Source organism: Aquarana catesbeiana, linkage group LG02 (genome assembly GCF_042186555.1).
Source record: "Aquarana catesbeiana isolate 2022-GZ linkage group LG02, ASM4218655v1, whole genome shotgun sequence".
NCBI classification, from domain to species: Eukaryota; Metazoa; Chordata; class Amphibia; order Anura; family Ranidae; genus Aquarana; species Aquarana catesbeiana.
In genome coordinates, this window is record NC_133325.1 from 75,566,099 (window position 1) to 75,579,000 (window position 12,902).

At 39.4% G+C, this 12,902-nt stretch overlaps 1 protein-coding gene across 3 annotated transcripts in view; it reads left to right on the top strand.

The window, feature by feature from the left end:
- The window catches only part of CNTN5 (contactin 5), a 2,213,095-nt gene that overhangs the window by 1,675,317 nt on the left and 524,876 nt on the right, over positions 1–12,902 (top strand). For all 3 annotated transcript variants that reach the window (XM_073613049.1, XM_073613051.1, XM_073613050.1), the window contains one exon: positions 4,643–4,846. In XM_073613049.1, coding sequence (XP_073469150.1) covers positions 4,643–4,846 — 204 coding nt within the window. The remainder of the gene's footprint in view (positions 1–4,642; positions 4,847–12,902) is intronic.

A 12,902-nucleotide genomic window follows, 5' to 3' on the forward strand; every position in this document is an offset into this window, starting at 1 on the left:
TGTCACTGGAGCAAACTTGGCATGGTGGTGGGGCTACGGAAGGAGTAACCGTGGACAAGGAGCCAGTGGAATAGGCCGCTTTGGCAGCTGTGGTGGAAGGCAAACTAGTATGAGCCAGGGTGACAGAGGATGAGGAGTATGAGAACGGCTTAGTTATCCACTCCAACAACTCTTCTTCATGTTGTGGCTCAATAACACGGCCAGCAGCGGAAAAAAAGGACATGTGTGCCATGCCTGCACAGGGTGCACCATGTCCATGACCACCAGTTTTCACTGTAGACACAGAAACTGCTTGCCCTCTTTTAGTGGCCTGTGAGTGTCTGCCTCTCCTTGTTGGCCTTTTGGATATGATGGGGATTTTTTGGGGGGATTTTTATAACTTTTTATTATAGAGTGTGGGGTGGAAATCTGGTGTTTGGGTGCAATACTTTTGTGCTTGGTGCACTATAAACAGTTTTATTATTGTTTTTATTTTTGGGGGGGATTTTTAGAATTCTTTATTATAGAGTGTGGAAAGGGAGTATGGTGCTTGGGTGCAATACATTTGTGCTTGGTGCACTATAAACCAAACATAGTTTTTTGGCCAATTATGGCTCTCACAGCATATCACGCTGTGATTGGCCAAAGTATACAGGTCAGGTGCATGCTTTGGCCAATCAGCAGCCTTCAATGCACTGCGATCTCACAGTGCATTATGGGGTGCTCCGCAGTGGCCGAACGTCCCGCGAGTACCCCATTAGTTAGTTTGTTCGTAGCACAAACGAACATCAGGCCCATTGCTAATATTCAAAAAAACTTCAATATTTTTCCCCAAGTAAAGGTGCCACTGCATTCTAGTATATTTTAGAAATTAAATATTGAAACCTCACAGATAAAATTGTCAATATCACTATTCTGAAAATAATGATGTACAATAGTCTACAACAGAGGCATGAAAATTGTCTATTTTGATTCCATTTGCGCCTGTCCCAGTATCTGATTTTTGTTTGACTTTACCTTACTTTCAGCATATTGAACTGGTACCCATATACAGTATCAAAACTGACACAATTTAATAAGATAGTTAGGGGCATGTGGTACATAGATACACATATAACATGCAGTTTTCTGTAGCACATACTAATAATGAAAGGTTTAGATTGGAAAAAATAATGACTAAGAATACCTTGCTGGAAATCAGAATGAACTACTGTTATATATAAAGTATTATATATGTGGTCATTAGGTAACAGAGTAAAATGTGCAGTGTTAGTTATGAAGCATGAAAGAGTGGGATGTTGTAGTGAAATCTTACCAATAGGACTCATTAGTGCATCTCAGAGTTTTCTGATCATCGTGAAACTATTACGAATGCAACCAATCAGATATGTCTTCATCCAAACATCCAATACTTACAAATATGTTTGTGATGAATGCACAGAGATCTGAGCATTTATGACTTCTGGGGATTCTATAATGAGCATTTGTAACTACTGGAAGGCCCATACAGTGCTTTTGTGCAGGTGGGTTCTTATCATTTCCTTTCAGTAAGGGAGGAGGGGGAGATGGACCTCCTATCACAATTTGGATTAGCAGCAATGATTGGAAGTGTCATCATAATGGGGGATTTTAATTATCCAGACATAGACTGGGTGGAAATAACCGCGCATTCGTCTAAGGCTCACCAGTTCCTAAATGTCTTGCAGGACAATTTCATGGGTCAGATGGTAGATGCACCAACTAGAAACAAAGCGTTACTAGACCTACTGATTACCAACAATACAGACCTGATCATGGATGTGGAAATAAGGGGCAATTTAGAAAATAGCGATCACAGGTCAATTAGCTTCAGTATAAATCACATAAATAGGAAACATAAGAGGAATCCAAAGACATTGAATTTCAAAAGAGCAAACTTCCCTAAAGTACGAACCTTGCTAGAAGATAAAAATTGGGATAAAATCTTAGGAACAAAAAACACGTAGGAGAGATAGGTTCGCTTTAATAGCATATTAAATAAGGTCATTAGCCAGTGCATCCCAATGGGAAATAAATTTAAAAGAGTGAACAAAAGTCCTGGATGGCTTAACTCCAATGTAAAAATGCATATAAAAGCAAAGGAGAAGGCCTTCAAAAAATACAAGGCTGAGGGATCATCATTAGCATTCAGACTTTACAAAGAATACAACAAGAAATGTAAGGGTGCAATTAGGGCAGCTAAGATAGAACACGAAAGACACATAGCGGAGGAGAGCAAAAAAATCCCAAGAAATTCTTTAAGTATAGGAACAATTAAAAAGGATGGACAGACCATATTGGCCCCATAAAGAATGAGGAAGGACATCTGGTTACAAACGATGGGGAGATGGCGAAGGTATTGAATTTATTTGTCTCCTCAGTCTTCACGAGGGAATCGGGGGGGCTTCAGTAAGCAAAACTGCTGTGTTTATCCTCATGACACATCACAGGAAGCACCCTCATGGCTAACAGAGGACAGAATTAGAAATAGACTTGGAAAACTTAACATTAATAAGTCCCCGGGACCAGATGGCTTGCACCCAAGAGTTCTTAGGGAATTCGGTCAAGTAATTGCCAGACCATTGTTCCTAATTTTTACTGACAGTCTACTGACTGGAATGGTACCAGCTGATTGGAGAAAAGCCAATGTAGCACCAATTGCAGACCAGTTAGCCTAGCATCAATAGTATGTAAGCTCTTGGAGGGGATGATAAAGGAATATATACAAGATTTTAGTAATGAAAACGATATCATTAGCAGTAATCAGCATGGATTCATGAAGAATCGTTCTTGTCAAACCAATCTATTAACCTTTTATGAAGAAGGGAGCTGCCATTTAGATAAAGGAAGGCTCGTAGACGTGGTGTATCTGGATTTTGCAAAAGCCTTTGACACAGTTCCCCATAAACGTTTACTGTACAAAGTAAGGTCCGTTTGCATGGACCATAGGGTGAGTACATGGATTGAAAACTGGCTACATGGGCAAGTTCAGAGGGTGGTGATAAATGGGGATTACTCTGAATGGTCAGGGGTGGAAAGTGGGATTCCCCAGGGTTCTGTGCTTGGACCAATCCTATTTAATTTGTTCATAAACGACCTGGTGGATGGGGTAAACAGTTTAATCTCTGCAGGGCAATAACTTCTCCGCTAGATATGGTAACCTTGCAAGAAGATCTAAATGAATGGGGTGGGCAACTACATGGCAAATGAGGTTTAATGTGGAAAAATGTAAAATAACGCATTTGGGTGGCGAAAATATGAATGCAATTTACTCACTGGGGGGGAGAGCCTCTGGGGGAAGCAAGGATGGAAAAGGACCTGGGGGTCCTAGTAGATGATAGGCTCAGCAATGGCATGCGATGCCAAGCTGCTGCTAACAAATCAAACAGAATATTGGCATGCTTTAAAAAGAAGATTGACTCAAGAGATAAAGCGATAATTCTCCAAGACTCTGGTCCGGCCGCACCTAGAGTATGCTGTCCAGTTCTGGGCACCAGTCCTCAGGAAGGATGTACTGGAAATGGAGCAAGTACAAAGAAGGGCAACAAAGCTAATAAAGGGTCTGGAGGATCTTAGTTATGAGGAAAGGTTGCGAGCACTGAACTTATTCTCTCTGGAGAAGAGACGCTTGAGAGGGAATATGATTTCAATTTACAAATACCATACTGGTGACCCCACAATATGGAAAAACTTTTCAGTGGTAGGGAGTTTAATAAGACACGTGGCCGCTCATTAAGATTAGAAGAGGTTTAATCTTAGACTACGTAGAGGGTTCTTTACTGTAAGAGTGGCAAGGATGTGGAATTCACTTCCGCAGGCGGTGGTTTCAGTGGGGAGCATCCATAGTTTCAAAAAACTATTAGATAAGCACCTGAACGACCGCAACATACAGGGATATACAATGTAATACTGACATGTAATCACACACATAGGTTGGACTTGATGGACTTGTGTCTTTTTTCAACCTCACCTACTATGTAATTATGTAACTATGTATAGTAATGAAAAATGACATAAGCTGGCATCCAGCTAGGACTGTGCAGCCAGGTCTGGAAGAAGATTTCTGGCTGAACAGCTACAAGTTTACAAGTCACTGTTCAGTATTGTTATACAGAATTCAGTCTGTCCTTGGTCAGCTTTAGCTTAGAGCACATCAAAAGGTCACTTTAATGAAAAACGATATCTAGTCCACCGCTGGGGCCTCCTAACCAAAACTACAATAAATTCAAAACCCCAAAACAAATGCTTACTTACTTAAAAATAACAGCCATGGCTTAAATTGTCTTCTGTGCTGGCCACACCTGCACAGTGGGTCCCTCTTCACCTGAATGGGGCTGTATGCCAAGCATCTCTATCTGCAGAGTTTGACCCCATTTAGGCTTCTGAGGGTAAACTGCAAAACCAGCTCTGAAGAGGTTTTCAACTCAGAGAAGGCAAACACTGAACGATGTCACAGCTGTCTTGGCGAAGTAGGCAGGGAACTTGGAAGGTGGTTTCTAGATTTGTTTAGGTTAGGGAGCTAGGAAAGTCAGACTGATATCATATTTTTTTTAAATAACTTGTCCTTTAAAAGCTTCTATTTAAGTATGTGCACATCATTTGAAGTAACATTTATATCTTTTTTTTACTCTTTTTTTTCCCGCAGAAATCACCTATAGTTGGGTTTTAAATGAGTACCCTTCATTTGTGGCTGAAGACAGTCGACGTTTTATCTCACAAGAGACAGGGAATCTGTACATCTCTAAAGCACAAGCTTCAGATGTTGGAAGCTATATCTGTCATGTAAAAAATATTCTGACTAACACCAGAGTTATGAGTCCACCGACACCACTAACATTACGCAATGATGGTAAGTGCTTATTATTCTCTAAATAGGAATCCTGATTATTTTTCTTCCGTGTCATTTCAGTGTTTCAATATTAAAAGTCCTGTTACTATGATGTTCTTTCATATAGCCTCCTCTGTTGACAATAATTTACATTTTATTAGCTCATATCAAACTACAGCAGTATTACTACCCTCAATAATCTCAAAAGGGTTGAGTTCGCAACCAATCACATTGAAGCAAATAATGTTACCATTAGGTAACTGAGCATTAATGATAATGTTTACATACATAAGGCTCAGTTCACAAAGAAAACGTAAAAGAATGGGGAACTCAAATGATATCTTGTCCCTTGTCATTGTGTATATAAATGATCGCTGCACCACTCAAGTGCATTTGCAATGCTGGTTTCATGAAAATAACAAAAAAAGACTGTATAAAAAAAGATATATCAACCATCAACTGTTTGGGGCAGTCCACTCCACCCTTCCTCAAGCCCTCTGGTAGGTAACATGTGAAGTGCAACCTCTAAATCGGTATATATATATATATATATATATATATATGTACAGTGCCTTGAAAAAGTATTCATACCCCTTGAAATTTCCCACATTTTGTCATGCCATGGAGGAAAAGGGATTTCATCTCCAAATACGGAAAGGCTTTTTCACAGTAATGCCCTGTACACACGGTCGGATTTTCCAATGGAAAATGTGTGATAGGACCTTGTTGTCGGAAATTCCGACCGTGTGTGGGCTCCATCACACATTTTCCATCTGATTTTCCAACACACAAAGTTTGAGAGCAGGCTATAAAATTTTTCGACAACAAAATCCGTTGTCGGAATTTCCGATCGTGTGTACACAAATCCGATGCACAAAGTGCCACACATGCTCAGAATAAATAAAGAGATGAAAGCTATTGGCTACTGCCCCGTTTATAGTCCCGACGTATGTGTTTTACGTCACCGCGTTCAGAATGATCGGATTTTCCAACAACTTTGTGTGACCGTGTGTATGCAAGACAAGTTTCAGCCAACATCTGTCAGAAAAAATCCTAGGATTTTGTTGTCGGAATGTCCGATCAATGTCCGTGTGTACGGGGCATAAGAGCTGTGAAAATATGGAATAGACTCCCTCAAGAGCTGGTTCTGGCCAGCTCAGTAGATTGTTTTAAGAAAGGCCTGGATTCTTTCCTAGATACACATAATATAACTGGATACTGATATTTATAGGTAAAGTTTATCCAGGGAATATCTGACTGCCTCTTGGGGTTCAGGAAGGAATTGTTCCCCCTGCTGGAGCAAATTAGATCATGCTTTATTGGGTTTTTTTTTTTTTGCCTTCCTCTGGATCAACTGTGGGTATAGGTTCTTACCCCCTTCCTGACCACAGCACTTTTTACAATTTGGCACTGCATCGCTTTAACTGACAATTCCATGGTCATGCAATGTTGTACCTAAACAAAATTTGCATCCTTTTTTTCCCACAAATAGAGCTTTTTGCAAATAGAGCTTTTTTTGTGTTTTTGTTTTTTTTGCGCTATAAACAAAAAATGATTGACAATTTTGAAAAATAAACAATAATTTTTACTTTTTGCTATAATAAATATCCCCAAAATTAAAAAAACAAAACAAATTTCTTCGTCAGTTTAGGCCAATATATATTCTTCTACATATTTTTGGTAAAAAAGTCGCAATAAGCGTATATTGATTGGTTTGTGCAAAAGTTATAGCATCTACAAACTATGGGAAAGATTTATGGCATTTTTATTATTATCTTATCTGCAATTTTTAGCAGTACTGCGACACTATGGCGGACAGATCGGGCACTTTTGACACATTTTTGGGACCATTGACAACGGCGGCGATCACGCCAGCTGGCCACTCACATCAGGTCCCCCGCAGTGCAGGCGCGCATGATTCCGGTGGCTCACACGCACCCTCTGGTGGCCAAAAACGGGTAGGACGTACCCATATGGGATTTCGCCCAGGGGAACCATTCTGCCGCAGTATATCTGCGTGAGCCAGTTGGGAACCGGTTAAGACTAGGTTCACATCTGTGCATGTTGGGAGTACTTTCCTGACACGCATAGAATCATTCTGCCCTTTACCAGATGCGTGGCAGTGCCATTAATTAAAATAAGATATAAACTACAGCGCTAGCAAACACAACATCAATGAATATAGTGAAAAACAATAAAAAGTGACTGTCCATATAAAGTGACTGATGTGCTCCAATCCAAAAAGTGCAAAGTGTTCCAGGGTTTTCAAGGTGCGCAAAAACACCCCCTCCTGTGTCCCCACTCACTGGATGGAATGGACCCCTAGCTTTTCAGTCTAGGGGTCACTTCAGGCTTATAATGGTGGCCAGGGATGGCAGCTTGGCATCAAATCATTAGGCAGATCTCACTTGTTATAGATACTCAGCCGAGATATTTAGTACCCAAAAACTAAATGAAAGGAGGGGACTATAGTGAAGTACCATTTGGCAATAGATTTATTGCGCATACAAAAATGGATACCGTACTTACAAAAAGCAAGATAAAATCAGGCATAAAATGTCAGAGAGCTGTGAATACAAAAACGCCGTTCATATCGTGCGTTCCACCGATAACCGGAAGTGACGCCTGAACCGGAAATTACGTCAACGCGTTTCACCCTCCCACAGGGCATCATCAAGGACCATTAATTGTTAATGGAACCCCTACCCATCTGCAAATGCACGCAGTCTTTGGTGAGGCATGTTTTTTGGAAAATACTCAGGGACTTCTTTTGCGTCTTTCTCGAGTGTAGGGCAGCTGATTGAAATGAACAGGCTGCCCTACACTCGAAGTGCAGGAATGTGCAAGAAACTGCCTACTTGTAGGTGTAGACCAAGCCTAAAACAGTTTTTTGTAATCCTTGAGGATTTTATAAGACTTGGATTGTGTGAGGAATACTTTATATTGATAGACCTCAAGGGATAACCATTTAGTAAGTGCATAAAGGTAGGATTGTGTAGACTGTCTGATTGACCATAAATTATGGCTTCACAATTTTCTACAATCTTATTCAATCCTTTTTGATCCAAGAATGAAATGACCTTGACTTGACCTTTAATCCCTAAGTGGTATAATGGTCTAGTCTATGTCCATTTATCGTGATTCATTGGACAGGTCAGAGAGACAGATTTATGAGGATCACCAATCACGTCATCTACCGGTATATTTCCATCTATGAAAATAAAGAGTGATATTAAATCTTCATGTCACATTCTGCAGGATTGTATGACTTTAGCTGCTATCAGTCTTTTACTTCTTTTCCTATATATCTCAAAGGAAAACTTATCTTCATTGATACTGAACAAATTAAATAAAAACATCAAAAAATACCTTGGCTGGTTCCTCAGTAAAATGAATATCTCGTTTGTTAGAATGTCCTTGACAATCATTCATTTCCTACAATTCAATTTCACTTGGCGGAAGCCTATAAAACAATTTAATACAATATTAAAAAAAAAAAAGATTAGAAGTTCCCTTTTGTAATAACACATTACTATATTAACTTTCGTTATACTTGTTGGTAATTTCTATCTATCTATCTATCTATCTATCTATCTATCTATCTATCTATCTATCTATCTATCTATCTATCTATCTATCTATCTATCTATCTATCTATCTATCTATCTATCTATCTATCGTATCTATCTATCTATCGTATCTATCTATCTATCTATCTATCTATCTATCTATCTATCTATCTATCTATCTATCTATCTATCTATCGTATCTATCTATCTATCTATCTACCGGTATCTGTCTATCGACATGTCTGTCAGTCTGTCTGTCTTTAGTAAAGTGTAACTAAAGGCAAAACTTTATTTTCTATTTTGAAAATAGTGTAGCGGGATTAGAATACCTGTCAGTTTTTATTGCTGACTGTGCCCCCCGTTAAAGTGATTCACCCTCTCTCTTTGTCCTGTTTATCATTATGATCGAAGGTGAAAGTAAAAGAAAAGCCCAATTTTGGGTTGACACCAGAACAGTAATAGAGAGAAAATCTTCCAATGGGGACTCTAGTTTTGGTGACACACCGGTGACCCAGGTGACAGGAGTTCTAACCCTTCCTTACTCTGTCCAAAGTAAAACAAAAAAAAGATTTGCCTTTAGTTACACTTTAATAGATATTTGGATTTTTTTTCAGTAACTCATTCATACGGTGGGCAGTTGGTATACTATTCTCAGACAATTATGGAATTAGCTGCTATTGTAGTGTTCTGTGAATGCAACATTTTAAAAGTATAACTATTTTTTTTTTTTCATATTGGATAGGGTAGTAAGGAGTTAAAACCTCTATTTTTGTCTAATTTAAGAGATTTCTCCTGGCTTCCTGTCCTATAGGGAAGTGAAGGAAAGGGATATAGTCAATAAAAAAAGTGCCCACATTGAATTGCATCTAAAAAATATTTTTAAATCTTGTGACGTGATAATGATGTATTGCAACCCACGTGAAGAATAAAAATGTGGCGCTATTCTAATCACTCTTTCCGTAATATTACCATTACAAGTGAATATCCTAAACTAATAACCCTTTTGTTCAAAGGGTGTGAATCAAACAAATAATTAGTGAAAAATAGTGATAATAAAAATCAGAAAATAAAAACAAAAAAACAAAAAACAAAAAACACCAAAACGCAATGAAGTGACTTCAGTGACTCAGTGATATTGCTGAAAATCGCAGATGTGTCACTTCTATAATTAAGTGTGCAGTTGATCAATAACACACTCAGCATGAACTTCGTGACTAAATAACATAAACAGTCCAATAGTAAGTGCACATATGTGAAATAAAGAAAGTCCGTGATGCAGATGCACAATAAATAGTGTCACAGCAAATCTTGGAAGATCCTGCAGTAAACTTGAACTCTCCACCACACCTCTGTGTTCAGTGTTCCCTCTCCCAATAGACAGTCTCTTACCAACTCTGTATGCCTCCACTTTCGTATGAGGCTAGCAAGCATAAGAATATCCAGGCAATCAGAAGGGGTTAAATGTATTCCATTCAGGGACTCGTTCCATATGTAAATGAGAAAGAACTCCCAATAGTGTGATAACGTAAAAACTTTTAATATCCACACTACAAAATACACTACAAAGGGTACACTCACATTGTGTCAACTTTATAACAGCACATCAAAACACTCCACGGCACTCTGTGCACAGCAATCTCAACAAGGTAATCTGGGTGGTCTATCCTAAGGTTTTCACATAGGGTGTGTGGTCACGGAGGACCTCAATGCCAACAGCGTGTGTAGGGATCTATCTCACCCACTCCTCGCTCGCTCTTCCAGTGACTCCTCCGTCTCCCTGACAAGTGAACCGCAGCCCCTTGTTCTCTTAAGCCACACAGTCTCTGGTGTTTATCCTTCTCTCGGCCTTGCCCCCGACATGTTTCGCTACAACTGTAGCTTATTCATGGGATAGGCCGCTCAGATTGTCAATCTACTTATATAACCTCCCTCCCCTCTGTCTGTCTAAGGGGATCTCAGTGCGCATGCGCGTCCCGCGTGTCCCGCGCATGCGCAGTTAGAGTGTCCCCATAACGCGCAAACCACAGCTATATGCAGCTGTCTGTTTATCCTGTCATGTTATTCTCTGCAGCGGTTTCAAGTTATTGACATCCCACTGCTCAATATCTATGGATCTGGGTGTCCTAAAACCCAATGACAGTTTGAAAGTTATATTGAATGTCCTGGAATCTATTTCAGAGCGCTTTATGCGCTTAATACTGATACAAACTACACAATATAGGAGTGCTTTAATTCCCTCTCCATTAATCCGAGGGATCCAGAGCTTCTCAAATTGTCAGCTAATACTCTCATTGGTCTGTAGCATTGAGTGTCCTCACTACCATACACCAAAAAGAGGTATAAAACCATATATTAATAATCTGTAGCTCTAGAAATTAAAAAATATAAAAAATATATATATATAATGCATAAAATTATATCAAATGGAAGAATAGGCTTGGCTAAATTCAAAATAAAATGAGATCAGACATATTGCATCTGATGTTACTACAACTGCTTCTATTAATATCAGTTATATGTAACCAATTTCAGGAATATTATTACAGTATTCCAAAAAATTCTGCCTGAAACCATTGTATATCTATAGCTATATCACATATCATTATATTAGGATATCTATACTCCATATTCTCACATAGGTAATATATCCATTAATTCTAATTGGCATGGTCATAACTCGAAGCTATCATCTGATTATCTTCAAAGAATAATAAATCAGAGACATACATATAGTACGTACAAAAATATATATAAAAAATATAAAAAATATATATATATATAAGAATAAAAAAATTATTATGTAAAAAACTGGACAATCTACTAACAGGCACCGCATTATCTTACTGTTAGGAAAGTTCTGTATTCATCTTATCACAAAATAACACTATTTATCCTGCAGGAAGTATGAATACAACTCTGGGGTGTATGGGGAAACCATACCATTTTACCTGGAGGCAGGGATTAATGTACCAATCTTAAACCCGAGAGAATATGCCTGCTCAGCTAAAAATCGTTGATGAAGCAATTGAGGTCTAGCTCAATGTTGAGCCCCCTCGGAGTGAGGCTTTTAAACAGGAATATCCATTCCGTTTCTCGGCGTGACAAATCCCTCACTCTGTTCGAGCCTCTCCAGGAGGGGTATACCACCTCTAAGCCACAAAATTGTAGCAAGGATGGGTCCCGTTGATGTTTCTCCCTAAAATGCATAGACACGCTATGATACTTGTACCCATTTCTTATGTTGGTCAGATGCTCACTAATCCTAATCTTTAGTTGCCTTTTCGTTCTACCAACATAATACAAGCCACAGGGGCACCACATGAGATATACAACATGTGTGGTGGTGCACGTGCTAAATTCCTTGATCTCGAACCTATCCCCCTCTCTGTTGGTGACAGTGGTGACACCTCTATTCCTAACCTTTACTGTCTTACAACAGACACACTTCCCACAGCAGTAAAAGCCCTTAAAACCGAAGGACAAAGATCTTGAATTAGGTGGATCAAGGATCTTTTTCACTATTTGGTCTCCTATACTCGGGGCTCTTCTATATATAAACCTCGGCTGAGTTGACAAGATATCCCCCAGATATTTGTCTCTACATAGTATGTGCCAGTATTTTCTAAAGATATGCTCAATGTCCTTATACTGACAATGGAACCCGGATATAAAGCTTAATTGATGCCTGGTTTCCTCATTTTGTACTCCTTTTTCTTTCAGGCATTCCTCTCTAGGGATCTCAGCAACTTCCTCTATTATTTCGGCTAATACGTCTTCCTTATAGCCCTTCTGCATAAATTTTTCCTTCAGGATATCTGATTGAGTTAGGAAGTCTTCCTTCAACGTGCAATTCCGACGGATCCGCAGCAGTTGGCCCTTCGGTATGTTTTTTATCCATGATGGATGATGTCCACTAGCCACGGACAAATAACTGTTGCGGTCCGTCGGTTTGAAGTACACCTTGGTTTTCAGTGATCCATTCATTTTTTCTATAGTGACATCAAGAGAATGGATCGACTCCTCACTAACTTGGTATTCCAATTTAATGTTGTTTGTATTGTTGTTAAGGTGTTTCAAGAATACCTCCAACGATTCCTTCGTGCCCTGCCATATTAGCAAAATGTCATCAATGAACCTTCTGTAGAAGACCATTTCAGGTCTATTGATGTTAAAAATACGTCTGTCCTCCCATTCAGACATGAACAGGTTGGCGAGGCTGGGGGCGTATTTTGCCCCCATTGCCACGCCAACCTGCTGGGAATAGAAGTGTCCATCGAACCAGAAGTAGTTGTGGGACATGCAGAAATCTAGTGCATGTCCCACAAATTTCTTCTGTGCAAAAGGAATATCGTCCCGTTTGCTGAGCGCCCAATTGAGGGCCAGCGCTGCATCTTCATGCTGTATATTGGTATACAGCGACGCTACGTCGGCTGTCACCAAATAAGATGTCACTGTGGAGTCAAGCTTCACTGGTTCCAACAATCGTAGCAAGTCCGAGGTATCCTTCA